Genomic DNA, 27,960 nt, shown 5'->3' with positions numbered 1-27,960 from the left:
ACATGACTGGATTGCTTTTTGACATAGAAATATTCATTCCAAATGTTTTGGCCTGGTAAAGGAAGCATCGGGCAGGCATCAAGGAGAGCTCTATCAAAGACAAGATGTCACCATCGAAAAAAGCCCTGCCTGTAGGCACTTCCTATCTCACCTCTGCAGGTGGTAGCACAGACAGCCTGCGAGGAGGATTCCAGAGGCCCAGTGTTCTCTTCCCTGACCAAGCTGCATCTACCCACAAGATCTGAGAAGTTTCATCCTGGCCAGAAATTCTTCCTGCTTTCTCTCTTCTGTACATCACTTCAGAATGTCCCATTGTCTTATTTAGAGAATTCATCTAGACCAATGCTTAGCATCTACATTAGATGTGGTGGAGCCCAAAGGTATATTTTATGGCATCACCCATGGCTTTCCCAATCATATCAGCTGGCTTAAAAACCAAACAAAAAGGCCTAGCCTAAATGTCCTCTCCCATTCTCTGGAGCCAAAGTAGTAATCACAAAAGATTGCCCTATGGAAGAAAAAAAACATGGCTGATGAAGCAAGACTAGGGGCGTTTACAGCAATAGCCTGGCTCTCGTTCAGTGTTAATTACAGGATGCTTCAGAACAATCCTGGAGATTTTTCAGCATGCTTGTAGATAAACAACTGCACTCCGTCTCTTAGGTGCATGCTCTTTTTTTGGGGGGGGGGGCATGCACATCTTACATTTACTCATAAATATGGGTAAAGGTTGGGGTGGAAGCAAAGAGAAAGCCGTTCTATATAGGAAATGCCGGTTGTGCTTTGCAACTCAGCCCATAGTGTTTACAGCAAATGGAGTGATCTTGCCTAATTCCCCTCTTCATTTCTGTATGACTTTTTTGTCTAGAAGGGTTTTCTGAGCCCTGGCAACACCTTTTCACTGGTCACAGATAGCTGCTGGGGAAGGGGATTGTTAGGGAAAGATCCAGTTCCACTAGTAAAACATCTGGAGCATAAAACCTGCTATTTTTAGTTGTCACCCTCCCCACCATGAAGGCTTTGTCCTCACTGTAAGATTCTCTTTAAATAATTAAAGTAATGCTGCTTAGATCCTAAATGTATGGTTTACTGTTGGGGTAAGGGATGCTTGCATGGAGATTCCATGATATCTCATAGGTGAGTCTGCTATCCTTGCGGAGTACTGAACAGCCTGGGACTGCCACCGTAAAATGTTCTGAAATTTGTGGCTTATTGATCCCCCCCTTTCTCATTCTGAGAGTGTGAAGGATAGCATATGAATCCAAGTGAGATATTAATAGTTTTATAATAGAACAATGGGAGAAGAACTATGGTATGGTTTAGCCTTATTCCAAACACATTGCCATTAACAGATCTGACCTAAGGCTAGGTAATGAGACATTCATTGATCAATTGGCATTGTGTGCTGATTTTTTAAATGCAAGCACAACTGAGAAGACTTGCATGGAGTTTCCATTTGCCCCAATAACTGGGTGTCGTGGTTAGGAGAGCCAACTTCTAATCTGGCAAGCTGGGTTTGATTCCCCACTCCCCCACATACAGCCATCTGGGTTACCTTGGGCTCGCCACAGCACTGATAAAGCTGTCCTGACCGAGCAGGAATATCGGGGCTCTCTCAGCCTCACCCACCTCACAGGGTGTCTGTTGTGGGGAAAGGGAAGGCAACTGTAAGCTGCTTTGAGCCTCCTTCGGGTAGAGAAAAGCCACATATAAGAACCAACTCTTCTTCTTCATAAAGGATGATTTGAACGGATTGGGTTTTTTAACATCCTTTTCCTAACCCGTCTTCCAAAAAGAACCTCTACAATGGAGAAGCCTTCCTCAGAAGACTTATTTATCTTATTTACTGTATTAATTATCAGAAGGTGCCAATGCAGTATTTTTAATTAGAATACTGCAAGGCAGAGGGGTGAGGAAAGGCAGTCCCCAGAACTGCCCTGACTATATCCTACAATCGAAATGGTTACTGCTTTCTCTTTCTGTATATTATCATCAACCTAACCATTGTCGTATCTTTTAAAAACCAAATCCTGACCAACTTCATGTGCTCAAGGAGAGTAAGGCTCATTACAGGAACATGTTGAAAAACAAATAAACTCAGATTAAACATTTCCCCATTATCTAGAATATCTCTACCTGTAACTTCTTCTCAACACACCTGAGGATTTAGATATTTTTTTCCATTTTGATGAATAAATAATTCACCTTTGTGGTCCAAAGCAAGTATGAACTTGCCTTGCTGGATACTGGGAGGAACCAATTACACAAGTCAAATCAATCTCAAATTCTTTAAGAATCACTAGAGGAACTGTGAATGATCAAAACAATTCTGATTTTTTTTTACCCATTCTATATAAAACGTTCAAGCCGAATCGCATCTAAAATAAGAGCTTGCATGAATGTTAGTAAACTTGGCAATGCAAATCGAAGGTTAGAGAAACTGGTATGAGATCTGAAAGCAGGCCGATCTGTAAAGTCAAGTGAACAAGGCAGAAAAGATAAAGAACTCTGCCATCTTCGTCAAAACAAAGGAAGTGGCTGGACAGGAATATCCAGGCAGAGTTTATATACAACAGCATCCAATGGCAGAGTTTCTCCTGGCCTACATTATTTCAGGCTGCAAGTGGGTGAGTGGGGGTTGAATGATGGAAAGCTCCTACACCGACAGGAGAAACCCTCCCTTTGCATGGCTAATTAAGACATAAAGAAAGCCTAGTGTCACTCAGGCAAATTAGCAGAAACTGGAACCCGAGAGAGAATTGTTAGGCACCCAGAGGGACAAAGCCTGCTGGGAGAGAATCAGAATGGTTTCTGCAAAGGGAACTCCCACTTCACCAGTCTTTGGCCCATTATGCACGGAGTGGAAGATCCGCATTCGGGGTGGAATGGCGGCAGCTAAAATAACCAATTATGCACGCTGCAGGCGGCAACCGGGCCAAAAAAGCCGCGTTAGCAAGATGCAGGAGAAAGTGGAGCTTCCCGGGACCAGGGTGCAACCAGAAGCGGCTCCAGAGTAGCTGCGTGCATAATCAGTTACTCTGAGTTTTGCCTTCCGCCCCGTGCATAAGTAGTTTGCTTCGCTTCTTCCTCCTCCGTGTTCTCCATGCCGCTGTTTCAGCGGCCGTACATAATAGGCCTTTGGGAGTTTTCTGAGAAAGTGAACAAGCATGTAGACAGTGGTGACCCGGCACACATTAGACATCTTGACTTTCAACAAGCTTCTGACAAGGTGCTTCACCAAAGACACCTGAGTAAATTTAGCAGTCATCGGATAGGACAGGTTCCCACATAGCTTAAACACTAGTGGGGCCTGAACTTGCTGAGAATTGGGGGAGGGGGGAGATCTGGGGTCATATTGGATAGCCCAGTGAAAGTGCCAACCCAGTGTGTCAGGGGGTGAAAAAGACAAACTCTCTATTAGGGATTATTAGGAAAGGAAGTGAGAATAAAATGGTTGATATTATAACGCCCTTGTAATCTATGGTGCGACCTTGTATGGAATACTTATAGCACCAGTCATCGTATCGCTAAAAGCAGACACTGGAAAAAGCAGATACTGCTGAGCTGGAAAAAGTAGAGGATGACAACCAAAATAATTGAAGGGGGGAGGGGGTTGGAGCATCTTCCTTATGAGAAAAGGCTGAAGATTCTTGAATTTTCAGTTTGGAATGAGAGGAGTCATGGATGGGGAAATGACAGAAGTTTATAAAGCTATGCACGGAAAGAGTTGACAAAAATTAAGTTTCCTTCCTATCCCAAAATACTAGAATTCGACGGCATTCAATGAAACTCAAGGCTAGTAGGTTCAGGATGGACAAAAGAAACTACTATTTTACACAGAGCATGATTAAAATGTGGAATTTGCTGCCAGAGGACGTAATGATAGTCACAGGAATAAACAGCTTTAAAATTATTTTAGATAGGTTCATGGAGGATAAATCTATAAATGGCTCTTAGCCATGGTCACTGAGGAGAACCTCCATATTCAGAGGCACTAATCCTCGGAATCCCAGAGCCAGAAGGCAAAGGCCATAGCCTGTATGTCCAGTTGATGGCCTTCCAGAGGAACTGGCTGGCCACAGCGTGAGACAGGATGCTGGACATAATGGACCACTGGTCTGATCCAACAGGGCTCTTCTTGTGCTTTTAAAGCTAGAATCTTGATACATTGCATTTCTATTTGCAGAGAAAGTGTACTTTGTGAAAGTATACCGCAGCTGGCAACACCTTCCTCCTTAGCAGTCTAGGAAAACTATCCTACTTTATAAGCTGGTTAATTCACCGTTTTTGTAGTTCAATACATTCCATGATGTCTTAGCACAACCACAAAAGGTGGAAAGTTAATTTTGTATTTAAGAGCATCATGAGTCTAGGTCAGCCATCATTCTTGGAAAAAATACCGCAGGTGCTGGGGGGGGGGGGGGAGGTGAGGAAAGTCAATCCTCAGAATTGCCCTGACTATATCCCACCATTCAAATAGTACAGGTTATTTGGCCAACAATAACTGGAAGATTACCATCAATTTGGCGCCTTTCCCAGGGGGTATGGGACAAGGGGAAACCCACACATTAATTTATGAGGTGAGTGTTGCTTTTCCTGGATTGCCTTTTTTTTTCCTCCCCAGGTGATGCACAGGACAGGTCTATCCAGTACAGGTATCAACACTTCACCACATGACAGACACACATAGAGGTTTTTCAGGATTTTTCCCTGTCTGCAGAATCACAGACTGCTGCAGGAATGGCTTCACTTTGCCAATGGGAAAGCCAGGCAGGCTCTGGAGGGCTGCCCCTTAAGCCAAGAGCTGCTCTTCTACCTTCCCTTTTGGTCTGCCAGTTTTTTAAAGTGGAAAAAAGGGAGGAATGAAATGCACAGACTGGCCAAAAAGAAAAATGGAGGGGTCTGTACCTGGGCTGGCCAAGCAGAGATGGGGCCTTAGAGGGGAAGATTTCCTTGGGGAAAGTTATCTGAGAGGGAGAAGCTGGGTGGAACATGAAAGTTTTCTGGACAAATTAATAGCAGGAGAATTGGTGGGGGTGATGTCTGGGTTTCAGACTCTTCCCCCTCACAGTGAATTGGTGGCCTAAGGCAGCTTTGGAGCATCTCACACAAGTGCACATGTTTGCATCTGGCTAAATGACTCGTTCACTGCAACGGGAAATGTAGGACGAGTCTGATGCTTTGGGAGTCCATAAGTCTGCAAGGAAGTCAACAGAATCCCCCTGCCCATGGTTTGCCTCCGGTATTAAGAGGTATACTGCCTCTAGCTGAGTAAGTTCCACTTAATTACCATGGCTGTTGGGGAGTGGGGGTCTCCATTGACAGTGTGTGAGGAAAACAGGCTGAGGAGCTTTGGATGATCAATTGATGGGAAGCCCTGAAAGGACTGGTGCGGAAGGAGAGTACTTGGAGTGCCCCACACTTGGGGGGGGGGGCACTAGGCTGCTTTACAAAGCCAACTGACCCTTCCAGGAAAGACTGCCTGCTACGAGAGCAGAGGTTTCTCGAAAAAGAGCGCATTTGATTTACCACAATGCAAGCTACCCTGTTATGCTCCCACTGATGACTCTTCTGTTAACGGTAGATATCTCAGTGGGCCATCTAAATTAACCATTAGGATCAAGGCAGAGAAAGCACTACCCTTGGCTGCATACAGTGCAATACATCAGCCTTTGGCTACATGATTTTATATTCCTATCTGGCACAGAGGTATTTGCTGCCTTACTGAGAGCCACTTTGCAAGTGACTATTTCCAAGTTGGATACAATTCCCGTCCGGAAACACCACAAGCACCCAATAAACACCTGTGTACCCGTTTCACTCCTCCCAACACCTGTGGTTCCATTGTCTAGGGAGGCACAATCGCTGTCAGTTTGTTTGACCGCATTTTCTGTAGCTGGTGCCAAAGACAGTGGATAGAGGAGAGTAACCTTTGGCTACCCTTGCTGCTGCCCATTTGCCTCAGCTCCTTCACCCTTTCCATCAGGCAAAATGAATCGAGGGGTGTTTAAGGGTACACCATCAAGTTTGTTTGGCTTCATCCATACCTTCCTCTTTTTTTTAAGTCCATGAAGTTCAGAGTAATAAGGTACAGTTGCTTGATTAAAAGAGGATTACTGCGATAGCTTGAAGAATACCAACGTTTTATTCTAGCAGGATAAACAGCAGGATAGAGCTGATGCCAGTATGAAAATGTGGTTTGTTGTTAAGGTGCCACAAGACTCCTCTATTTTTCTGCCCCGGACTGATGGCTACCCCTCAGGAATTATGTGGTTTTTTCGGACTGAGAAACAGTAATATTTCTAGGGTTACACCTATTTCGCTGGCACAGGAGGGGGATGGGGGACAGAACACTTAAATTACACTACAGCTTGATGTAGTGGTTAGGAGTGCGGACTTCTAATCTGCCGAGCCGGGTTCGATTCCCCACTCCCCCCCCCCCCATGCAGCCAGCTGGGTGACCTTGGGCTCGTCACATCACTGAGAAAGCTGTTCTGACTGAGCAGTGATATCAGGGCTCTCTCAGCCTCACCTCCCTCACAGGCTGTCTGTTGTAGGGAGAGGAATGGGAAGGACTGTAAGCCACTTTGAGCCTCCTTCAGGTAGAGAAAAGCGGCATATAAGAACCAACTCCTCCTCTTCCTCTTCAGGATGGATATGTTTCCCTACAGCTACCGTAATATTGTATACTTTGAAGATATGCCTTCAGAGACGTCAATGTTTTTAGGAAGTTTAGATGAATATCCAAAAGCATTGCTTCCTTGTGACTATGTTACAGGGATGGTCATCTTCTAAACCATTGAGGGAAAGCCTAAGCAGGCCAATTCAGAAATAAGACTTTTGTTGTGCCACAGGGCTTATCCCATAAGAATGCCCTGAGGGCTGCCGCTTTTGCCTGCTTAGCTCTGGCAAATGGCAGGTGGCAGAGAGGGACTGGGACATGTAAATATGTGGAGCACTGACACCACCACATCATTCTGCTGCAACCCTGGAAGTGACATCACAGCATGTGTGTTTCTTCTGCTTGTACACAACAATGCTGTTTCTGAGAACAGACAATAAAAGTGCCTTTTGATTTACTACTATGCTGAGAGCAAGAAAGGAGCATGTTTCCATCTACGTCGTCTGCATTTTTCCCCCTAACTGGAAAAAACTAAGATATACATAGGTCCGTTACTGTGCTACATCCTGCAGTTGCATCCTAGCCAGTTTGGTGTAGTGGTTAGGAGTGCGGACTTCTAATCTGGCATACCGCGTTCGATTCTGCTTTCCCTCACATGCAGCCAGCTGGGTGACCTTGGGCTTGCCACGGCACTGATAAAACTGTTCAGATTGGGCAGTGATATCAGGGCTCTCTCAGCCTCACCCACCTCACAGGGTGTCTGTTGTGGGGCGAGGAAAGGGAAGGCCACATTGAGCCTCCTTCGGGTAGAGAAAAGCGGCATATAAGAACCAACTCTTCTTCTAGCACTGGGGATAGTTGTAACTATTGTTTCAAAAGAAAGGAGCAAGTCCACCAAAAGGCACATTGTGTGTGTTAATTATACAGAATATATTTCAACATTCTTCATAATAATCAAATAAACAGGGGGATTGGCCTCAACTTGGGTCAGATCATTCTCTGTCCTGTCCCCCACCTGGTGGAATGAGATCCCGGAAGAGATCCAAGCCCTGTAGGAGCTGGCATACTTCCACAGGGCCTGCACAACAGAGCTCTTCCGCGAGGCATTTGGATGAGGTCAATCGAACCAGCAACATCTACTGGGCCACCAGAACCCCTCCTCCCATACAGATATGCCCATTAAAGTTGTCAAGGAGCAATTGACCAATCTATGGGGTTACAGTTAACATTTCTATTGTTACTGCTGTTATTGTTACTAATGGTTGTTTCTGTCTACTGCACTGTCTACTATTGAATTTATATTGTACCTGTTTACGTTCTCTGTAAACCGCCCTGAGGCACAAGGGGAGGGTGGTATATAAGTATAATAAACAAACAAACAAAACAAGCAAACACGATGAACCATGCACTCCTGGGCTTCACACATTACCTGTTAAGTAACGTGCATCTCCAACAGTGGCCCAGGAAGTCAGGCCTGGCTGCAGATCTCTGGGGCTGTGCAGAATGCTAGCCAACTATTGTTAACCAGCCACGGCAGCTCTACCATAAGATGCAGGAAGGAGCAGGAACAGCTTTTCTTCCTCCTCACCTCTCTTATCACTTGCTCATATTGCACAATGCTCCTCCTTAAATCCTCACACTACCTTCCTGTCCTGTCACTGTTTCGATTGAGAGTAGAATCAGCCCACCACCGCCTTCCTAAGAGGCTGTCCTACATACTGAATTGAAGCTCAGAGTTCCTTTTACAAGATCAGACAGCAGAGCAGGAGGTGTCAAAAAAGTTTACAAAGAATTTCTTTATCTCAGTACAGAGTTTCCAGTTTATTCCGGACGGACTACCAGAGAGTCCGTGTTCCCTGGAAAGCAACTTTCCGAAGAACATTCAGGCAACTTACCCTTCTTCAATTGAATTGATAATATCGCAGATGTGCATGAACTGTCCCCATTCTTCCGTCTGCAGTGCTCCAAAAGTGGCTTTTTCTGCAGAGGAAAAAAAAATAGATAGGGTTCTTTTGCACAAATGGTCACAACAAAACACAGACCAGAAACAAAGAAAAACTTGAAATGCTTTTTTATTCCTTTCAAATTACTCAGGAGAGGAGTTTTGATTTAAAGCAATCTAGCTTCAGAACTGACTGGGGAAATCTCCTTTCCGTGGAAACAAAGGCCTGGATGAGCATCTGGCAGGCATGGTTTACATTAAGGAAATACAACGGACAGCAGGTTAGTTGAAGTGGCTTCTCACTGTTAGGGTTCTATGACATGCCCAAGAAGGTTAGAGGAGGCACACAGGCATGGAAGCCTGGGAAATGAGCATTTGGGGGAGTTGGCTCAGAAAGACCGTCTCACTCACCTCAATGGCGCTTGCTCTCAGGATAGTATTCTTGCAATTAGGATGACCAGAGGCAAAGTAATGCCAAGCTTAATTTTGGTCTAGGACCAGGGAATTGAGTGCAAATCCTCAGTCATGAACCTCACTGCCTGCCCCACAGCCATTCTCCTTCATCCTAACCAATCTAACACTGAAGATTAAATGGATATGGAGAAATTCATATAAATTGCACTAAATGGTCCAGAGGATGGGCAGGATGCACATTTTTGGTCACTTGAGCATCTCGTCTTGTGGTGGGGAGGGCTTAAGGCATTTCATCCCTGCCGGGGTCAGAAGAGTCAAAGGAGCAGAATCAAAAAGCTCTCTCAGTCTGCCGCCAAGATGCCCCCAGGTAGGATTCAGATTTTGACAATCACTTGAGAAAACTGAGGTGGGGCAGTTTGTCACAGAGGAGTGAGAACCAGAGGAGTGTACTTGTTGGCATGTCAGACTAGGGGCTAGAAGACCCCGGTTCAAATCCCCACTCTGCCAAATGACTTTGGGCCTGTCATTTATGCTCAGCCTAACTGGCTTCACAAGCTTATTGTGAGGATAGTACAAAAGTGAGGGGAATGATCCAAGCTGATATGGGTCCCTGCTGGGGAGAACGGTGAGGTATAAATGAAAAAACAACAACAACAGATCAATAAAAGCTTTAAAAAAACCCTTTCTGAGCAACTCTGAAAGACAATGACACTTGCCTCAGATAATTCATTAGTAAGGGGTTTTGGTAGGTCTGCTTATGGATGAGGCCAGAAAATGACAAGAGTTCTTCTCGTTTACAATTTTGAACCATCTTTACCATAGTTATTTAAAATATTTATTAGTCACCTTTCTTCTTTACAGCATTAATAAAACAAATTTTTTAAAAGCCAAATTTTAAAATATTTTATTTACTACTCAAGGCAATTAAAGAGGGAGAAAAGGATCCCATTCCGTACGCAAGAAACGGGGATTCTAGCAAACGTTCCTTACTGTGAATATGCAAGGCTCAGAGAGGCCATATAATCTAGTGGTTAGCATGCTGGATTGAAGAGATCAGGGTTCAAATCCCGTCTCAGCCTGCAACCTCTCCAGGTTATTTTTTGCCACTTGCGCTCTCATTCTAATAAAAGTTTAATAAAGAGAGGCAGATAAGCGGATAGCAGCAGATATGCCTAATTAATTAGTGGAAAGATCCGAGGAGGAAGTTGTTAAATGGTCGCCAGGACTGAAAGTTGCTGAGCTTTGAACCATAATCCAGGTGGCAGGTCCCCATTCTGCAGGTCTGTTTTCCACAGCATGCAACTGGAAGCGCCAAAAGGAACCAGCAAATGCTCTCTGCCCTCCATCAGTCACATTGAGGGATCGCGACAGCACACCCAGAGCATCCCGATCCCTGGAACCACACAGGTCAGAAACGCTGAAAATGCATTTTGTCTTTCCATATCCCACACAGAAGTGCTAAGCACAGCAACCTTCAGGTCCCAAATGGCTGGCTGATGCTCTTGCTGACACTCAATGCCCTTGCTTGCTAGTGATAAAAGGTTTGTGGTGTCCCCTTCTGACAAGGCACCTATGCTTTGCCCGCCCTTACAGTAAGGGGGAAAGCTGCTTCCAATGAAGTATTTCCTCATCACGCTCCTGTTTAAAAGCACAGGAATCCTGGGGGGGGGGGGGGGGGGGGGGAGAGAAACGAAACCACCAAGGTTGGCCCAGCAATGGTAAACAGCAACACGGAGCCACGGCAGAGTTGGCTGGGGACTAATCATCCTCATCCCCGAAGAAACCAACAACAGGAGCAGCTGGGTGGCTACCACCTGGAAGCGCCCTGACAACATCAGAAGGCGGCTAGGAGTCTCTCCAAATGTGGGACACATTTAGAGTCTAGGGGCACCTTTAAGACCAACCGAGTTTTATTCTAGGCACGAGCTTCCGTGTGCACGCACGCTTCCTCGGGTGCAATGCCTGTAACTAATGCAGTCACAAGCAGGCCCCGGAAGACCTGAGTTCAAATCCCCACACAAACTTCTATGGGGACCTTGGGACGATCCGTCTCTCTCTCTCTCTCTGAGTCCTACTCACAGGGTTGTTCTGGGGCTCAACCAGGAGAGGAGAGAGCCAGGGGTGCTAGCCAAGCTCCTTGCGGGAGGCCGGGACTGTTCTGTTCTGTTTTTTTTTTTTGTTTTTTTTAATCTAATAAAGAAATAGAATTAAGTAAGGCAACAGCTGGTTTCCCGGAAAACCGGAGTCGTATCCCTGGCACAAATGGGCTGCCTTTCTTCGTCCCAAGAAGTTTCCCCGCCGGAGAAAGCAATCGTGCGGGCGCTTACCTATCAGGTGGCCCACAGCCGTGCCGAAGGGATCCTTCTGGCTCTTCCCAAAAGCCATGCCGAGTGAGCAGGGACGCCCTCCGCAAGCCGTCTCCGCCGCAGCCTCCCCGGGTCTACAGCCCCAGCGCGCCCTCAGCGCCCCGCCCAGCTCCGCTCGGGAGAGGAGAGGCGAGGAGAGGAGGAGGAGTCCCGCCGCCGCCGCCGCCGCCACCTCCAGGTCCTCGCCCCGCGGAGCGTCCCCCTGGCCCACGCGCCCGGGCTCTGCTGCCGCGAAGTGGGGCGGCTGGCCGCGGACGGAGGCCCTGCGAGGGAAGGCGGCTGAGCACAGCGCCCCGCCCTCGGCGCCCCAGCTCGCCCGGGGGGCTCGGCGGGAAGCAAGAGCCGCCTTCAGCCGAAGGGGCTTTCGGTGGGGCTGCGCCCGGCCAGGGACGGGCTTCTTCTTGCCCCTCAAAAGCGCGGGGCGAATGGGGAAGGAGCTGCGGGCAGACCGGGTGCCGTTCCCTACATGTCCTGTATGGGAAAGGGGTGAATTTCGTGGCGGTGGCTCCCTGGCAAATCATGGCGCTCCGGGTGGCAGCTCTCAAGTTTCACAGACGTCCCCCAAGTTCTGGTCTCCTGAACAGATGCTGCCCTGTCATCTGAAGTGCATGTTGGGGTGTTTTTAAATTAGCAACTTTTGCATTTATGATTCCAGAGTAACAGTGCTTACAGACTTGCAGCCTGTTTTACTGTTGACCTTTTACGCTGAAACATTCAGGCTTTGAAGCGGCACAATCGTGCAGAATATGGTTGGGAAGCTTAGCTGGGGGCATACCCCCCTTTCCCTTCCCTTCCCACCCCCTCCAGGCTCATTACTGGCCATTTTGGGTGGGGCAGGGGGGTTGACAAGACCATATAAGATCAGATAACCTGATAGAAGTTTAACAGATTTTAAAGCTATATTTTAAAAATCTCCCACCCATCCAAGAAAACCCTCCAGGGTCCTCAAGAAACCCCAGGGTTTCAGGAAACTGGATGAGAATGTTATATCAGGGGGATAGAAAAAACCTGAGTACATGCATCAAAAATTGATATTGTAAAGAACATGTTTGCATGACCTAGTCCTGCATTGATATAATGACTTTCACGTGTGTATGTCACAGTAGTATCAGGACTCTCCAAACAGCACACATAGGCCTTTGAGACATGGGCATTGTCAAAATCTGGTACTTGAGAACCATATTTATTTATTTATTTATTTATGAGGATAAATAATTTTTAGCATTAACCCCACCCCCCTACCCCCGCCCAGATCCTGGCTCTCATGGTTGTACACATGTTCTGTTCGGCTGTTCTCGGAGTCAACTTTTGTCTCTGAAGCAGTACAAATGATGGGAGTTTGAAGGACGAATTATAGAACCCCCCCCCCCAAAAATGGCACTCAAATATGTGGACCATGTCAGTCAGACAAGTGTAAAAGGTAAAGGTAAAGGTATCCCCTGTCAAGCACCGAGTCATGTCTGACCCTTGGGGTGACGCCCTCTAGCGTTTTCATGGCAGACTCAATACATTCCCTTCCCCAGTCATTACCGTTTTACCCCCCAGCAAGCTGGGTGCTCATTTTACTGACTTCAGTAAGATGGAAGGCTGAGTCAACCTTGAGCCGGCTGCTGGGATCGAACTCCCAGCCTCATGGTCAGAGCTTCAGACATCATGTAGGCTGCCTTGCCACTCTGCGCCACAAGAGGCAAGTGTAGTGGCTCCTTAAAGACTCACAAAATTTTATTTCGGCCTAACTTTTTTGGTGGGCTGGAATTCCAATTAATACATGGAGTGTATGTCTGTAGGCCACAGATACAAACAACAGAAAGGTGGGAACAGAGCGATGTTAGACCATTTAGAAACAGTAACCAAAGCGGATCCCATAGAGGGGGCCACCATTCTGTTGTTTGTACATTCAAAGTACAAGCATTTCTCATGCATATGCTGTGCATCTGATGAAGAGAGCTGTAACTCATGACAGCTTATGCGGGAATAAGTTCAAAGCCAGACAGGTACCCAGAAATGTTCTGTGGCATGATGGGTCCAAACCAGTCTAATACATCATCAGTGACCTGCAGCCCATCCCAGAAAGGGATATATATCTTTTGTAGGTCATGGGTGGCACACCTTTCCTTCTTTACAGATAGTCTTTCCAGATGTAAAATGAGGGGGGGGGGTTATACTGACATCACTAAGTCTTCCAGGAAAAGCTAGAAATGGTGTCATGACGTTAGAATCATAGAACTGAAAAGGATCTCCAAGGTCATCTAGTCCAACCCCCTGCACTATGCAGGACACTCACAACTACCTGCCAAACTACAATGGCATCATTTCCAGTTTGTGCTAGAAGTGACATCATGGCTTTGGTGTAATGCTGATCACTTAGGTCCACCCCCCACCCCTCATTAATTACAGGTGTTAGCTTGGCCCTGGCAACCCTACATGTCAACCTATAACAGCCTCTCACGAAGAACAATGGGTCCCCCAACATAGACATAACCCACAGGACCAAACTGTCCAAATCAGTAAGTTGGCTTCCTACATACACTTAGTTTTAGGCCATACTATCACAGGACTCAATGACATCAGCTGTAGCAGCCCAGACTCATCCATTTGCTCATCCTCTAATTTCAATATATGCTATCATCCAGTGAGACCCTTCTGTTCTCTATGCTGGACAAACAGGACAGTTCCTAGAAGAAATGGACGCAGGTTAGGCATTAAAAACCTCACTATTTAAAAACTATGGAAAAACTTCCCTGTAAGGAGAATTCATAGCATGTATTTGAAGAAATGAGCAGCTGGTGACTCACTAAAACCCCTTTCGAAATATATGCTGTTAGTCTTTAAGGTGACACCAGACTTCTGGTTTATGTGGAAAAACTGACAGTGTTTGGAACAGGGAGACAGTAAGGACATTTGGAAAGGTTCTCTATGGAAACATTTCAAAAACAACAATTGCATAATACCTCAGGACCAAGTATTACAGAATAGCGAGGAGGTTTTTGAGTTCCATCTTCAAGTGCACAAAAGGGAGAAAACTGTTTCCGGGCATGAAAGAGAAACCCCTGGACAGTACAGAGTGTGTTGCAGACTTAATGGGAGGAAAGAATGCTAGGTGCAAAAAGACCGTAAGGCTCTTCCAGGAAGCCTTGCCTTTGGAATGTGTCCCTGTTTGGACAAGTGAAGAAGCACATGACAATGTGCCTGAACTGGTGTAAGCAATGCCTTTTGACATCAGAGAAACCACAGGAATGGCTAAATAAGAATCCAAGGGCAGCTTTCAATAAGTTGGCAAGGGGGTGGGCCTTGCACAGTTATTTGCTCTTCCCTGGAACAGAAAAAAACCTGAACACGTGCATCAAAAATGGCAGGGAAAAGGATGCGAAATAACAAGGGCAAAATTGATATATGCTGCAGAACTCAGATTTTAGTAACACAGATTTTGGATTCCCCATGGCCAGATTAAAAAATAAACTTAATTTGTTCTTCATAGTGTCTTAACTGGTTGGAACTACACTACTTTCAGCTCAAAGGCTGCTAACAGTTCCCATGTGATCATCTTTGAGTTCATGGCAAACATACACTGGATGGGATATATTTGCATTGCTCTATAGTGGGGATTCTAACCAAGGAAAATGCATGTTTCAGACATTCCACAAGGCCATTACATACAATCATTTTGAGTGGTGGGTGATGTGGCCAGGCCACTGTGACTGCTACTTATTGGCAAGTGGATATTTTATTGGAAAGCCAAGCTATAGATGTTTTAAATTCAAATTTTATTTTTATCTATAGAGGAAGCTCTATCACACAACTTTACCTGCAAATCCCAGGGTGGATCATACACACAGAATGAAATAATCTAAAAGATACTAAAACATTTAAAAACAGAACTCCCCAGTCCTCCCTGACAAGGCAGCACACAGAGGAAACTAGATGTCAAAGGCCTGGGTGAAGAGATGTGTTTTCACCAGGCACCAAACATTATATGAAGTAGATGTCAGGCAAATAACTAGAGGGACGTTATTCCAAAGTCTGAGGACCACCGCAGATAAGGCTGTTCTGAATGTCACTATCCCTTGCACCTCTAAGGGTGGCAGAACTGCAAGAAGACTCTCTTATCCTCTCGTAAAATAAAGTCTACCATTGGATAAATTAAATATTGAAGAAGAGCTGGTATTTTTGTACCCCACTTTTTATTACCTGAACGAATCTCAAAGGAGCTCACAATTGCCTACCCCTCATCTCCCCACAACAGGCACTCTGGCAGGTGGGTGAGGCTGAGAGAGCTTTGAGAGAATTGTGACTAGTCCAAGGTCACCCAGTTGACTGCATGTGGAGGAGTGGGGAAACAAACCCAAACAAACATTAGAGGCCAGCATTCTTAATGACTACACCAAGCTGCAAAAAGAACATGTGCTGTAACAACTGTAGAATGCTATAAAGACAGAATTTAAAAAAAAATAAAACAGAAAGATGTATGCCTTCATAAAGTTGAAGTTGCATGCAGCCAACTCACTCCCTACCTGACTGGTCCTGAGATTTGCTGCCAAGAAGGAGATACCACTCTGCCAATGTGGGCTAATCAATGCAAATTGCACTCTGTCAATGAGGGACAATCAGCTCACATTGCACTCTGCCAATTAGGGCCAACCAATGCAAATTGCACTCAGTCAGTGAGGGCCAATCAATTCAAATTGCATACAGACAACTCAATCCCTACTTGATTGGCCCTCCCTAGGAGTGTGCTGCCAAGAGGGAGAGAACACTCTGACAGTGAGGGTGATCAGTTCAAATTGCACTCTGCCAATGAGGGCCAGTTAGTTTAAATTGCCTGCAGACAATGCACTTCCTACCTGACTGGCCCTTCCTGGGGTTGTGCTGCCAATAGGGAGAGAGCATTCTTCCAATGAGGGACAATCGTTGGACTTATCTGTCCTCTTCTTCCACTTCCTGTTGTTTGCTGGGTGGAAAAGGTGCTGGACTTACTGAAAAGCCCTGCTGCTTGTAAATTGTTCAATTCTCAACCTCTTCCCTCTCACCATTTTCCCTAGGCAGTGGAGGGAAACCACTGCTTCTTTTGCCTCCTGTGTTGGTCTCAGGAGTTTTCAGCTCTCTGCTGGAAGGAAGCACAGAAGAGCTGCAAGGGAGGCAGATATAATCAGTATTTCAAAAACAATGCCAAGGGACAGACAGAAGGCAATGTATGCCTTAGTTCAGTGAGTCAACGGTTTCTTCAGGCAGTCCAAGGGCATCAGCATAAGGAGCAGGTCACAGGTTACGTCCACAACCCAGGCCTCCCAGCCTCTCACTCTGTGATGCCTCCTGGTCTTCTGCAGTCAGAAAATATCTTGTTAACATGGAGTGGAGCTCTCTTCCAGCACATAGCTGGCATTGCTTAATTGGCTCAGGTGAGCCAAGTGGAATGACAAGGCAGGGAGCTGCAGTTGGAGGATGGGCAGAGGAATGAGGAGGTAGTGCAACAACTTTGGAATCTAAGGCCTGGTTTGTTTGCAGCTCCATTCCCTCCTGCTTGTCAGAGTTCTCTGCCTGTTAAACATCTGGTTGGGCTAAGCTCTCATCCAGTTGAGGCTTGAGTGAAGCTGAGAACTCCTGGCAAGGGTTTTCCTCCAAGGAGTCCTCCCTAACAGGACCAGGGCTCACAACACTTTCCCATGGCCCTGCAGCTGGCCATCGGAGCACTCTTTACTTTTCCCCAACCTCCATCTACCTGGCCTGGCCAAACCTTTGGGAGATGTGGGGTGGGTGGGAAGGAGGCAGCTACCCCACAGCCTTCCTTGCCTGGCCTGCCTTTTGGGAGATGGGGATGGGTGGGAAGGAGGCAGCCCATTGCCTATGGTCTTCCTGGAGCAGCCTGGCCTTTGGGAAGTGTGGGGTGGGTAGGAATGAGGCAGCCTCCCTACAGCTTTCCTTGCCTGGCCCAGCCTTTGGGGAAAGTGTGGGAGGGAGGAAGGTGGCAGACCCCCCTGTAACCTTTCTGTTCCAGCCTTTGGAAGATGTGAGGGGTAGGAAAGTGGCATCCTACTCCTCCACAGCCTGCCCAGCTGGCCTGTGGAAGATGTGGAGTAGGATGGGAAGTTGGGGACCTATGTAGACACTGTCGTATGGAGGTGGAGGGAGGAGGGCCAGTGCCCCTCCAAAGCAGCTGTTTGCTTCAGGAAAACTGATGCCTACCTTCCCTCCCCCTCCCCCCTTTCTTTGTCACTTTCTCCCTCTTTCATCCTGCTTTTCTCTCTTTCATCTTCCTGAAGGTTTCCAGGCCCCCACCTGGAATTTGGCAACCATGCCGGCTGCATAAGGAGGTGGAGTCAGGAATCAACCCCAGCTCTTGAGATTAGAGTCTGCTACTCTTTAACCACTTCACCACACTGGATCTCAAGACTGAGCACGAAGCAGGGGTGGGAGAGGGGGCAGAACTCAGGAAGGTCACAGTGCAGGTGTATGTGCTAGCACTTGTATTCCTGAGTACAATGGGCTTTGCCCCTAGTCATACATAAGACACGGATCCATTGACACCGTTATGCTAAACAGAGTACACACTTCTATGTCCACTGACATGGCTAGAGTGCTGGACTAGGTCTGAGGAGACTCAGGTTCATATCTCTACTGTGCCGCTGAGCTCAGTGGTCCTTGGGCCAGTCAGTCTCTCAACCTAACCTAATCTGTCTCTCTGTGTGTGGATAGGTTGGAGGAGGGGAGAGCCCCATTTGTGCTCCTTGGTGGGAGAGAGGGATACAAATGTGGCAGTACATAGATATTATTATTACTTATTTATTTAATTAATTTATTACCCGCCACAAGCCAGTTTACAACAGCAATGCCAATACAATAAAACCCCAATAAAAACCCCATTAAAAAACATAAGCCCGCCCTGAACAGGAGGGACTACTAGCCGGGCGATGAGGGAGTACGACAACTGGCCACATCAGATGGTAACAACACAGTGGATAATAATAGCTAGAGCAGGTGTCAGTCTGGTTTGTTAAACCACCAGAGGAAACATAATTCAGATTAATCCAGATTAGGGATGGGCACGAATAAGAAAAATCTGGTTTATTTCTGTTTGTGGTTTGTGGCGTGTCCAGTTCATGTGCCATGAACTGTCACCCAACGAAATGTTTCAGTTCATGAGGCTCTTGATGCCGTAGAGTGACCCTCTCCCCAGCACGCTAAAGACAACAAACTTGCAGGGAATCTCCAACCAACTCTCCTCTACCTGCCCTTCAAGTTTGGTGAGGATGGGATTTACGGGGTCTGAGTTACTGCCCCCAAAGAAGGTGCCCCCGCCCTGGACAGTGCATTCTGGGGAAAGGGTGCTGCAAGTATTATCCTGTTTCAAATGCTTGCCATATATCTTCCCAAGTAGACCAGGGAAACAAACATAGACAGAAGCCCTCTGCTATCAAAGGAGACATTAGAGAGTCCAAGATGGCCACTGATAAAAATAAACTGTGAACAGCACCAAACACTTAGTAGAAAACTGGCCTATAAAGCTTGATTCCTTCACGAGGGTGTAGGTAAGGATTGATAGGTGCAATTGTGTCACTAAATCACAACTTAATCTGCAGCTTGGACAGCTTTAATATTGGGACACGTGAAGGACAAAATGAAAGCTGCATCATTAAATGCCTTCGCTTTGCATGACTGACAGACCTAGGAATGTCACGGAGTCCAAAATATTTCAGTCTGTTCACAATCTTTGATGACTCCCCCCACCCACCCCGGGCTTGAAAGAGGCCACTAATTTGGTCAATTAAGTCATTATGATTCAAATGACATTAGCATTCCATTCTTAATCAGATTTTGATGATGTGGCTGACTTATTTATCTTGATTTTTTTTTTTTTACAGCTCCATTCCAGCAGCTCAAGGCTGTTCGCAAGAAATGCCCACAGGCATAAAAAACCAAAATGATAGCAAATTTTAAAAAGCGAGACAAACTCATAGCTAACTCAAAACAGATGTCATCTCCTTTGCTGCCACAGCTCACTTGTGGGAGCACAAATCCGGGGTGAGCAAGGTGCACCGGGGCAAATGCTCCCGCATGTGGCATCAGGAAGAGGTGGGGCAACGTGCCCCAGCTCAGACTCCAGCCTGCACACTGGCAGAAGCCTCTGGTGCGGAAACAGTTTAGCTGCCCAATTCAGATCTCAGTAAGACTCGCTGTTTGTTTCCCCAGAAGTACGGTTTCTATTCCAAGACATTGTATTTATTTAGGCCCAATTTAAACATGTCTTAAAGCTTCCTGGGCAATTTGTTCATGGGCTCAGGGACTTATTTAAACAGTGCTGCAACCCTATGTAGGCTTCCTGAGCACACCAGCACCGTATCTGGCATAATGTCAATGAGATCACTGGTGTGTAAATTAAGGACACGTTGCTGTTTTGCGCAAGTTGTAGCAGAGTTTAAGTGGAACACTTGAGCCTGTGCAACATCTCAAAGGGAAATTCGGTCTCTTACCAGCTCCGGGTATAAATTGAGCCTTAACATTACCATCCTTCAATTTGGACATGAGATTTCAAGGCCTGTAGACCCTAAAGAGTACTAACGTGATGCGTTTTGAGTGTCCAAAGCACATCACATTAGGGCTGACCAGGTTGTGAAATTCTTGGAGATTTGGAGGGGTAGAGGGTGGGGTTTGCAGAAAGGAAGAGCCTCAGTGGAATATTATGCCATAGAAGCCACCCATCAAAGCAGATTATTATTTATTTATTTATCGTATGGCACGTGTCATGTACACAGGAGATCTGAGGATTGCCTGACAGCCAGGTAAGGGATATTCAGAGGTGGTTTTCCATCACTTGTCCCCAAGTCATGACTCCTAGTGTTTTTTGGAGGAACTCTATCTAAATCCTTGAACTCTGTCCAAATCCATTCCAAACAATAGCCAGGGTCAGCCCCACTTAGCTTCTGAGATCTAATGTTGTTGTTAGGTGCGAAGGCGTGTCCGACCCATCATGACCCCATGGACAATGATCCTCCAGGCCTTCCTGTCCTCTACCATTCCCTGGAGTCCATTTAAGTTTGCACCGACTGCTTCAGTGACTCCATCCAGCCACCTCATTCTCCGCCATCCCCTTCTTCTTTTGCCCTCAATCGCTCCCAGCATTAGGCTCTTCTCCAGGGAGTTCTTCCTTCTCATGAGGTGGCCAAAGTATTTGAGTTTCATCTTCAGGATCTGGCCTTCTAAAGATCTAATGTTATCCTGGCCTATCCGGCTCAGGGCATCCAAAGCAAACATTTGCCCTGGGGAATTTATGACTGTTGTTTGGAAATCACCTGTAATTCTGAAGACTTTCAGGTCTCACCTGGAGCCTGGCAACCTTACATAACATTATCTCAGTAAACCATATAACAATCCTGCACGGTAGGCCACTAGGATTGCCAGCCTCCAGGAGGCACCTGAAAATCTCCCAGAATTGCTGTATTAATCTCCAGGCAATCAAGATTAGTTCTGTTTGGAGAATATGACTGTTTTGCTTATTTTCTTGCCTTTGTTAATATATTCACCTGAACAGGCCTGTGTTCTTTAATCTATGCAGAGCCAATGGGGTGGAAGCAAGAAGGTCAGTTGGACCTCGTTCAAATGGGGCCACAGATTTAGATGAATGTGTCAGACTCCAGTATTTGACTGGAGATGGGAACTGTCTCCTTCTCCAGGGTTCCTTTAGTAGGGCAGAAGGACCTTAGAAGGGGGGGGGGGGAGTACAGCACCCTCCTCCCTCTCCTGCCAGTAATCTTTCCCTGGTTGTCTTATGTGCATGTTTTAAGGGGCTGCCAGTAGGTGGGGCTACTCTAGCCTCAACCACTCCCTTTGTCCTGGAGGATGGGTCTGTGGGAGGGACAGGCTTTGGCCCAATGGGCTCCTGCCTTTCTGGGATTCCATGTCTCCTGCCCCTCCCCCTGGCAAACCTTCCCTCTAGACCCTGCTGGCCTAAGAAGGTCACTGCAGTCTGTTCCCTGCCCTTTTGACTATAGTCCATGTTTTACTCTTCCACCCTTGTGACCTTGTGTCTTTGCTTCTGGTCTCTGAGAGTTGGCTGCTGGTCAGCTCCTGGCCTCTGAGTCAGGCATTTGGTGGGCTTCCCACAGAATCCGTTCTGCTAGGGCCTTCTCATTTTTGCAGCCACTTCTTTCAGCCCTTCCTGGCTGGCCCTTGCTTTGCCTTGTGTCCTGGGCATTGTGGTGATATGGGAATCTGCTCCTGCAGCACAGAGGTCAGGCTTCTGCAGTTCTGCCTTTGACGGTTCCCCTGGCATGGCCTGGACACCCCACTGCCTTAGAAGTAAGTGCAAGGGCAGGAGGTCTGAGCCCTGACAAAATTTTGTTGCTTAATTTTTTTATGTCTTCTCTTTTTTTTTTTTTGTATTATGGTTAGGTGTCTCAAAAGCTGGAAGTAGCCTGGGCCTCTCTGGACCACTGGGAGGGCTTGTCTCTATGCCAGACTTTCTCAATGGGGGCCAGATGCCCCCCTGGAGGGCCCTGGCACATTTGAAGGGGGCCAGAGACTGAAAAATGTGAAAAGGGGAGCCCAAAGTGTTTGGGGGTGGGGGCTGGTAACTGAACTGATGAAATATCTTTTTTGTCACATATGACATCATTAATTGCTAGAAAATCTGACTGTCAAAGGAAAGAAAAAGAAATCACGTGCATGCTTGAATTAATGCATTCAAGGGGAGAAAAGAAATGCACATGCTTCTCTTGGTCAAATGTTCTAAACTTTCATTTCATTAAGTCTTTTTAAAAGTTTTCCCAGTTATGTCGGAATGTTCAAGTGTTCTTGGTGTTCAATAGGAAATGATTTTCTGTGTATCTGTCCTTGTTGTGTTGTATCTTTGTTTGATGGGGACCTGGAACCAGAGGTCCTAAAAGGGCCATGGCCCCAAAAAGGTTGAGAATAGCTGCTCTATGCCACTAGGACACTGGCATACAGAAAGCAATTTTAAAGAATTCTGCCCAACCAAAAACACCCTTTGGAGCATGAAAATGGAGTTCAAGTCACCTATGGACTCCCAAGCCTTCTTTCTCTATATACACTCTGGATATCTTATTTTTTCAGCAACAGAGTGTACTTCCTTGTTTATCTCTATTTCAACCTTTCCTCACCCAGTCATTGTTACCTGTGCTTGGACTTCAAGTAACTTATTTATGTTGCTGCTGCAGTTGCAATTCCTAAATATCTTGATAGCTAAACAAAAAGACATATATTGTGTCAATTATGAAGAGGCAGGCGTGTAAAATACCAGTTTCCCATAGGAAGTAGATGAAAGCAATGCTTGGGATGATGACTGAGTCCGTTCTTTCATATGATTTAAAGGGAACATACCAACTCATACATATTTACACCGTTCAAAGTCACAACTGGAGAAGAATGGGTGTATTTTGGACTCAGGTTCTGTATGCATTATATGACATTGGTTTGGGAAGGCCCCATCATGTTCTTGATCTCTGCTGGATCCAGACTTCTGCACTAATATCCAAGGGATTTCCTCACCCATTAAAAATACCTTTCATTGTCATTATATTCTAGCTTCTCATGATGTCACCAACATGCAGTGTCTGGGCAGTAAACGGCAAGCTACATCCTCCATTTTAAAGCGCTAGTTGGTAAATTCCAAAAAGTGGATTCACTAACCTATGTAGTGCTACGTAATGGAGAGCAACTAGCAGGCAACCAGTGGAGGGAAGTTATGGAGGCTAACACACATGAAATGCACCTGCCTTGCCCCGCCCTTGCTCCTGGCCCCCTCTCCTGGGGATAGGAGCAACAAATAGGTGGACAAGCGTGCAGACGATGCCAGAAAGAATTTTTTAAACTGTTGTAGCACAAAGCATGCCTCTCTTAAGCTCCTGCCTCCAAACATTGGGAATGAGATTAATTTTTTAAAATTAACAAGACTTGTGATTCTAGAAGGGGTAGCATTCAAAAAGCACTATGCATCTAGGATTAGATGCATAGGCATAGCAATGGAGAAGTATGCATTTAAAAAAACATTAGTGGGCATTGGGAGACCTTTAAAGCTTGAAGAAAGGAGATTGGCTGCCTGGCTTGATTGACAGGTGGAAGAGAGTTGCGTATAAACCGCATCGCTCTCTTCCATCATTTCAAGTGGGTGATGTGGAAGGCAAGAAGCGCAAAAAGGCGGCAGAGAAGAGCAAGTCAGGAATAAGGTGAGGAGGGGCCAGGAGGTGCGATTATATTCAGCATTATGCTATTTGGTTGGCGTGATGCTATTTTTACAGATATGCGTAAATGTTGCCAGTCTTCTGGGAACTGTCAGTGTTCTTTTTGATGGCAGACTCCAGGCGTGGTTTCCCAAATGAGGCTACATGTGAATTACATCTGAACTGTCCCCAAATAGTTTGCCAAGATGGCTTGATTTAAAAATACCTTGCTGTAGATGATTAGTTGGGATTAGCTGGGATGTATATAATGAAGACAGTCCCATATAATGAAGGCATTCCTAGATTCATCTTCCTTTCTGCAAGTAAGACTCTGTTGTTTGTCCCCAGCCTGCCTGTTTTGCCAGATGAATGTGGGACAGAATGATGCAGTGCCTCTTGTGGAGAAGGACTGATTAAGCTTCTCATCCTGCTGTCAAAACAAGGTGAATGCACATTGGATGTATGCCCAGGCATGTCATAAGCATTATCATTGTGTGTGATTGGTTGCTGCACAAATATAGAGAGATTACCTTAGTTTAGGATTGCTTTTCTAACAGTAAGCTTATGGTTTGTTCATGTAACAATTACTGGAACAATTATAGTTGTTTACCTGTGGAAGACATCTTTATTTTTGATGCTATCAGACTTGCAAATGTACAGGTTTTGTCTTCTAGCAACAGGGCCTGGCTCAGTTTAGACTTTGTTTCTCCATGTATTAGGGCTGCCAACTGGTTTGGTTGATCCTTGGAGATAAGAGGAGGGAGGAGCCTGGGGATAAGAGTATTCTCAGAGGGGATGTAGTGGCATACAGTTCACCCTGCGATGCTGTCATTTCCTCCAGGAGAACAAATCTTTGTTGTCTGGGGAATTCTGGGAGAACTCCAGGCCCCACCTGGAGCTTGGGAATCCTACCATGTGTAGACCATGAGCAAATTACACTTCTTAAATCAGTACCCCTTTGTTGTACTGTTATTCTCCCTCACCCCTGCTTCAGGATATGGCCAGTTGTGGCCCCAACTTTATTAAGTGACCTCCCAATAAAGGCCAAGTTATCTTTCTGTACTGTAAAGCCATTCTTTTTAGGACAACCTTTTGTTAAGAGATAGCTGGAGGCTCTGGAGCAGGGGTCCCCAACCTTTTGGCACATGGGGGTCGCATGAGCATAACCAGTGCCTAAAGAGGGCTGCATCTTAAACCAAAATGTAACAAAATTATGAACCTACTTATTTAGATCAAAAGGAAACATTCAAAGGTAAATGAAGAAATGTTCACTTTAATGCAATCCATTTTGGAACAACATTATACTGTGGAATCCTTTTATTTAGCTACACATGCTTACCTAGTCAGTGTGATTTTTGTTTTCTGTTAGCCAAGGCATTGATGTCCAAGTCAAGGTCTATGACAGACACTCTTAAAATGTCATGTAAATGTTCACCTGTAAGCCTTGACCTACACTTTGATTTCACAATTTTCATCTGGGAAAAGGTTTGTTCACAGATGTATGTGGTGCCAAAGACTATGAACATGCCCGCAACCAATTTCTTTAGGCTGATAAATATCTCAGGTAGATCAGGATAGAAATCTAACAGACTATTTTCATTGTAAATGTCTCTGAGATGATCACTGGCTTGAAAACCAATTAGTTCCATCTGAAAAAAGATAAAGGGACAGGGTGAACTGTGGTTGATGGTGCCTCTTGAGGCAGGAAGAACAGGATGGGTCCGAGGGAAAATACCCTGAGGGTGATGGCAGCAGACAAGCAGGTTGGAGGGCCGAAGACAGTGTTGGTGTGGCTAAAGATGTCGTCCTGAGAGGGTGGCAGGGCATCTGCTCTGCTATCTCTGAAGCCTGACAGGGGTCAATTGTGCAAGCAATTGGCAGAAAAGAGGAGGGATACGCAAACCCCACCTCACCTTTCTACCCAGGAAGTTCTTGGGGCCGTCTCCAATCCTTTAGGGAGTATATCTCCCTGGATTATAGGCTGTCAGCGTTCCAGGTCCAGAGGACGACTGCCATTTTCTACCTCGGACTTTCTTTTCTTTCTTTAATCTTAAAGTATCTGCTTCAACCCTACATGATGATTTACCACAAATGAATGCTTTGAACTGAGGGGAGGACATCGGCTGAGTTCCAAAACATCATTTACTGCAAGTATCTCTCACTTTTTTTTTCTCCGTCTCTCTTCCTGCATCAAAGCCCTTTGTTTCCCCCCTCCTCTTACTCTGCTCTGCCCGAAGCCACCTCGTTAAGAGGCAGGCTAATTCTCCTAACTAAGCAGAAGAAGGACTCAAATCAACTCGAATTAATTGGCAAATGCTCTTATTGTAATTGTTTTGGTTTTCGAAGATAAGATAAGCTGTGAATGGGAAAATCTCACGAGAACTCTGTGCCAGCACGAGAATCTCTGCCTTCAATACGTCACATGCCTGTGCCGGAACATTAGAGGATAAAACAGAGGACCTCTACTGGCCACTTGTAAAATTCTTTGGGGCCGGTTTTTTTTAAAGTCAAAATCATGTCTATGTTAAAAAGATTGGCTCATCTAATAGAGATACAAACCCAAGATTACAAAGTATTTTTAGATGGATTGATCAAAAATATCTCCAAGGAGATCCAAGATGGCAAGGAAGAAGTCTTCAATAGGAATGATGGATCAATAACAGTGGCTGATGACAGCTTTAAACAAGGTGGAAAACCAACAGCAGAAGAGAAATCTGAAATTCATATCTTCAAGGAGATCCAAGATGCCAAGGAAGACGTCTTTAACAGGAATAATGGATCAATAACAGTGGCTGATGACAGCTCTAAACAAGGTGGAAAACCAACAGTAGAAGAGAAATCTGAAATTCTGGAGACGGAAAATGGGATGCCGGAGTTCTGCAGCCCAGATAAGGACACCCTTTTTAAAAAGACATACAGCCATCTCAAAGCAACAGTGTACAAAAATCAATCAAAAGAAATATGGATCTGCAGTGAAAGTAACCGATTTAAAGGATCTCTCTGGGGAAAGAATTGTATTGATACTGGAGTCCAGGAGGTGCAACGGCCTCAAGATTTATCGATGCATATTCTGCGGGAAAGAGTACAACTGCACTTTCTACGCCAAAGGCCAATGGGACAGAATATAATTTTACGGGAACGACAAGATGTAGCAAGCCTCGAGATGAGACCCCCTTAAGAAGACCGAAAGCTCATATTGTTTTATGTTTAATGTTATACTGTATTCTATATTTCCATTTTTATGAAAAAGGGGAAGCAGTGTCTCTTTCTCTCTTGTTTTTTTTTTGTCTCTTTTCTTTTGTAGGCATATAGGTAATATAATCATTAGTGCTGAAAATGTAAAATGGGGTTCCCCCCCTTATTTTTTCTTTCTTCTATTAGGGTATTGTCCTAGGACTAAAGCCTACACTGACTTGTAGAAAATGCTTAATGTTAAGCTTTCAACTTAAATCTGAAAATATATCTGTCAGGATGGTTCTTAGAATGGGTCAAGCATAAATTGTTTTGTAGATGTATCAGAACCAAGGATAAGGAGAAGCTATAGAAGACTGAAAGCTTATATTGTTCTATGTTTAATGTTAAGCATTTAATCTAAACCTGGAAATCTTATTATTCTCTGTATTAACAACATATACTGTATCCTACATTGCTATTTTTATGAAAAAGGGGAAGCAGTGCCTTTTTTCTCTCTTGTTTCTTTTTCTTAGTAGGCATATAGGTAATATAATTGTTAGCGTTGGAAATATAAAATGGGGCTTTCCCCCCTTATTATTATTATTTTTTTATTGGTGTATTGTTATAGGGCCAAAGCTCATATTGATCTGTAGAAAATGCAAAGCTCTCAACTTATACCTGTCAGGATGGCTCTTAGAATGGGTCAAGTATAAATGGTTTGTAGATGTATCTGTATTAAGGATAAGGAGAAATTATGAAATCCTTTTGTAATTTTTTTTCTTTGTACATCTTTAAGGCAAAGCCCTACTTTCCTCTCCCTTCATCAGGGTATTGATACAGGGCCAAAACTCATACTGTGCTATAAGAAATGTTTAATGTTAAGCATCTAACTCAAACCTAGAAATATCTGCTAGGATAGCTCTTAGATTGTATCAAGCAGTTAATGTGAGGTCTATGATCTCTCAAGTAAGTTGATTAATAATAACTTTTCTTTTGTATATCTAAACAGGCCTTTTTTTAATGTAGTGGAAATGTGGATAGCTCTTAGACTCATGGCTCTTAGAGTTTTGGGCAAAAGTTTATATCACTGTGGAGTCAATGTGGGGTCGTATATTCTCAAATGATGATTATATTTCTATCTTTATGAAAATAAAAAAAATCATTATAAAAAAAAAAAAAAAAAAAAAGCAGGTTGGAGGGCCACACAGAAAGAGGTCAGGGGCCACATGTGGCCTGCGGGCCAGTTGGGGACTCCTGCTCTGGAGGTTTATT

At 45.3% G+C, this 27,960-nt stretch overlaps 1 protein-coding gene across 2 annotated transcripts in view; it reads right to left on the bottom strand.

Annotated features, from left to right (window-relative positions):
- Nucleotides 1-11,533, bottom strand: part of TOM1L1 (target of myb1 like 1 membrane trafficking protein) — a 65,458-nt gene extending 53,925 nt beyond the window's left edge. The window contains exons 1-2 of one of the 2 annotated variants that reach the window (XM_077328686.1): nt 11,306-11,533; nt 8,518-8,602 (exon numbers count right to left, since the gene is read on the bottom strand). In XM_077328686.1, the coding sequence (XP_077184801.1) occupies nt 8,518-8,602; nt 11,306-11,363 (143 nt within the window). In that variant the 5' untranslated portion in view covers nt 11,364-11,533. Of the gene's footprint in view, nt 1-8,517; nt 8,603-11,305 lie in introns of those variants that run through there. The other variant, XM_077328687.1, reaches the window with a different exon arrangement.
- Nucleotides 11,534-27,960: the final 16,427 nt, after the last annotated feature.

Source organism: Paroedura picta, chromosome 3 (genome assembly GCF_049243985.1).
Source record: "Paroedura picta isolate Pp20150507F chromosome 3, Ppicta_v3.0, whole genome shotgun sequence".
NCBI lineage: Eukaryota > Metazoa > Chordata > Lepidosauria > Squamata > Gekkonidae > Paroedura > Paroedura picta.
This window is presented reverse-complemented; position numbering and strand designations above follow the sequence as displayed.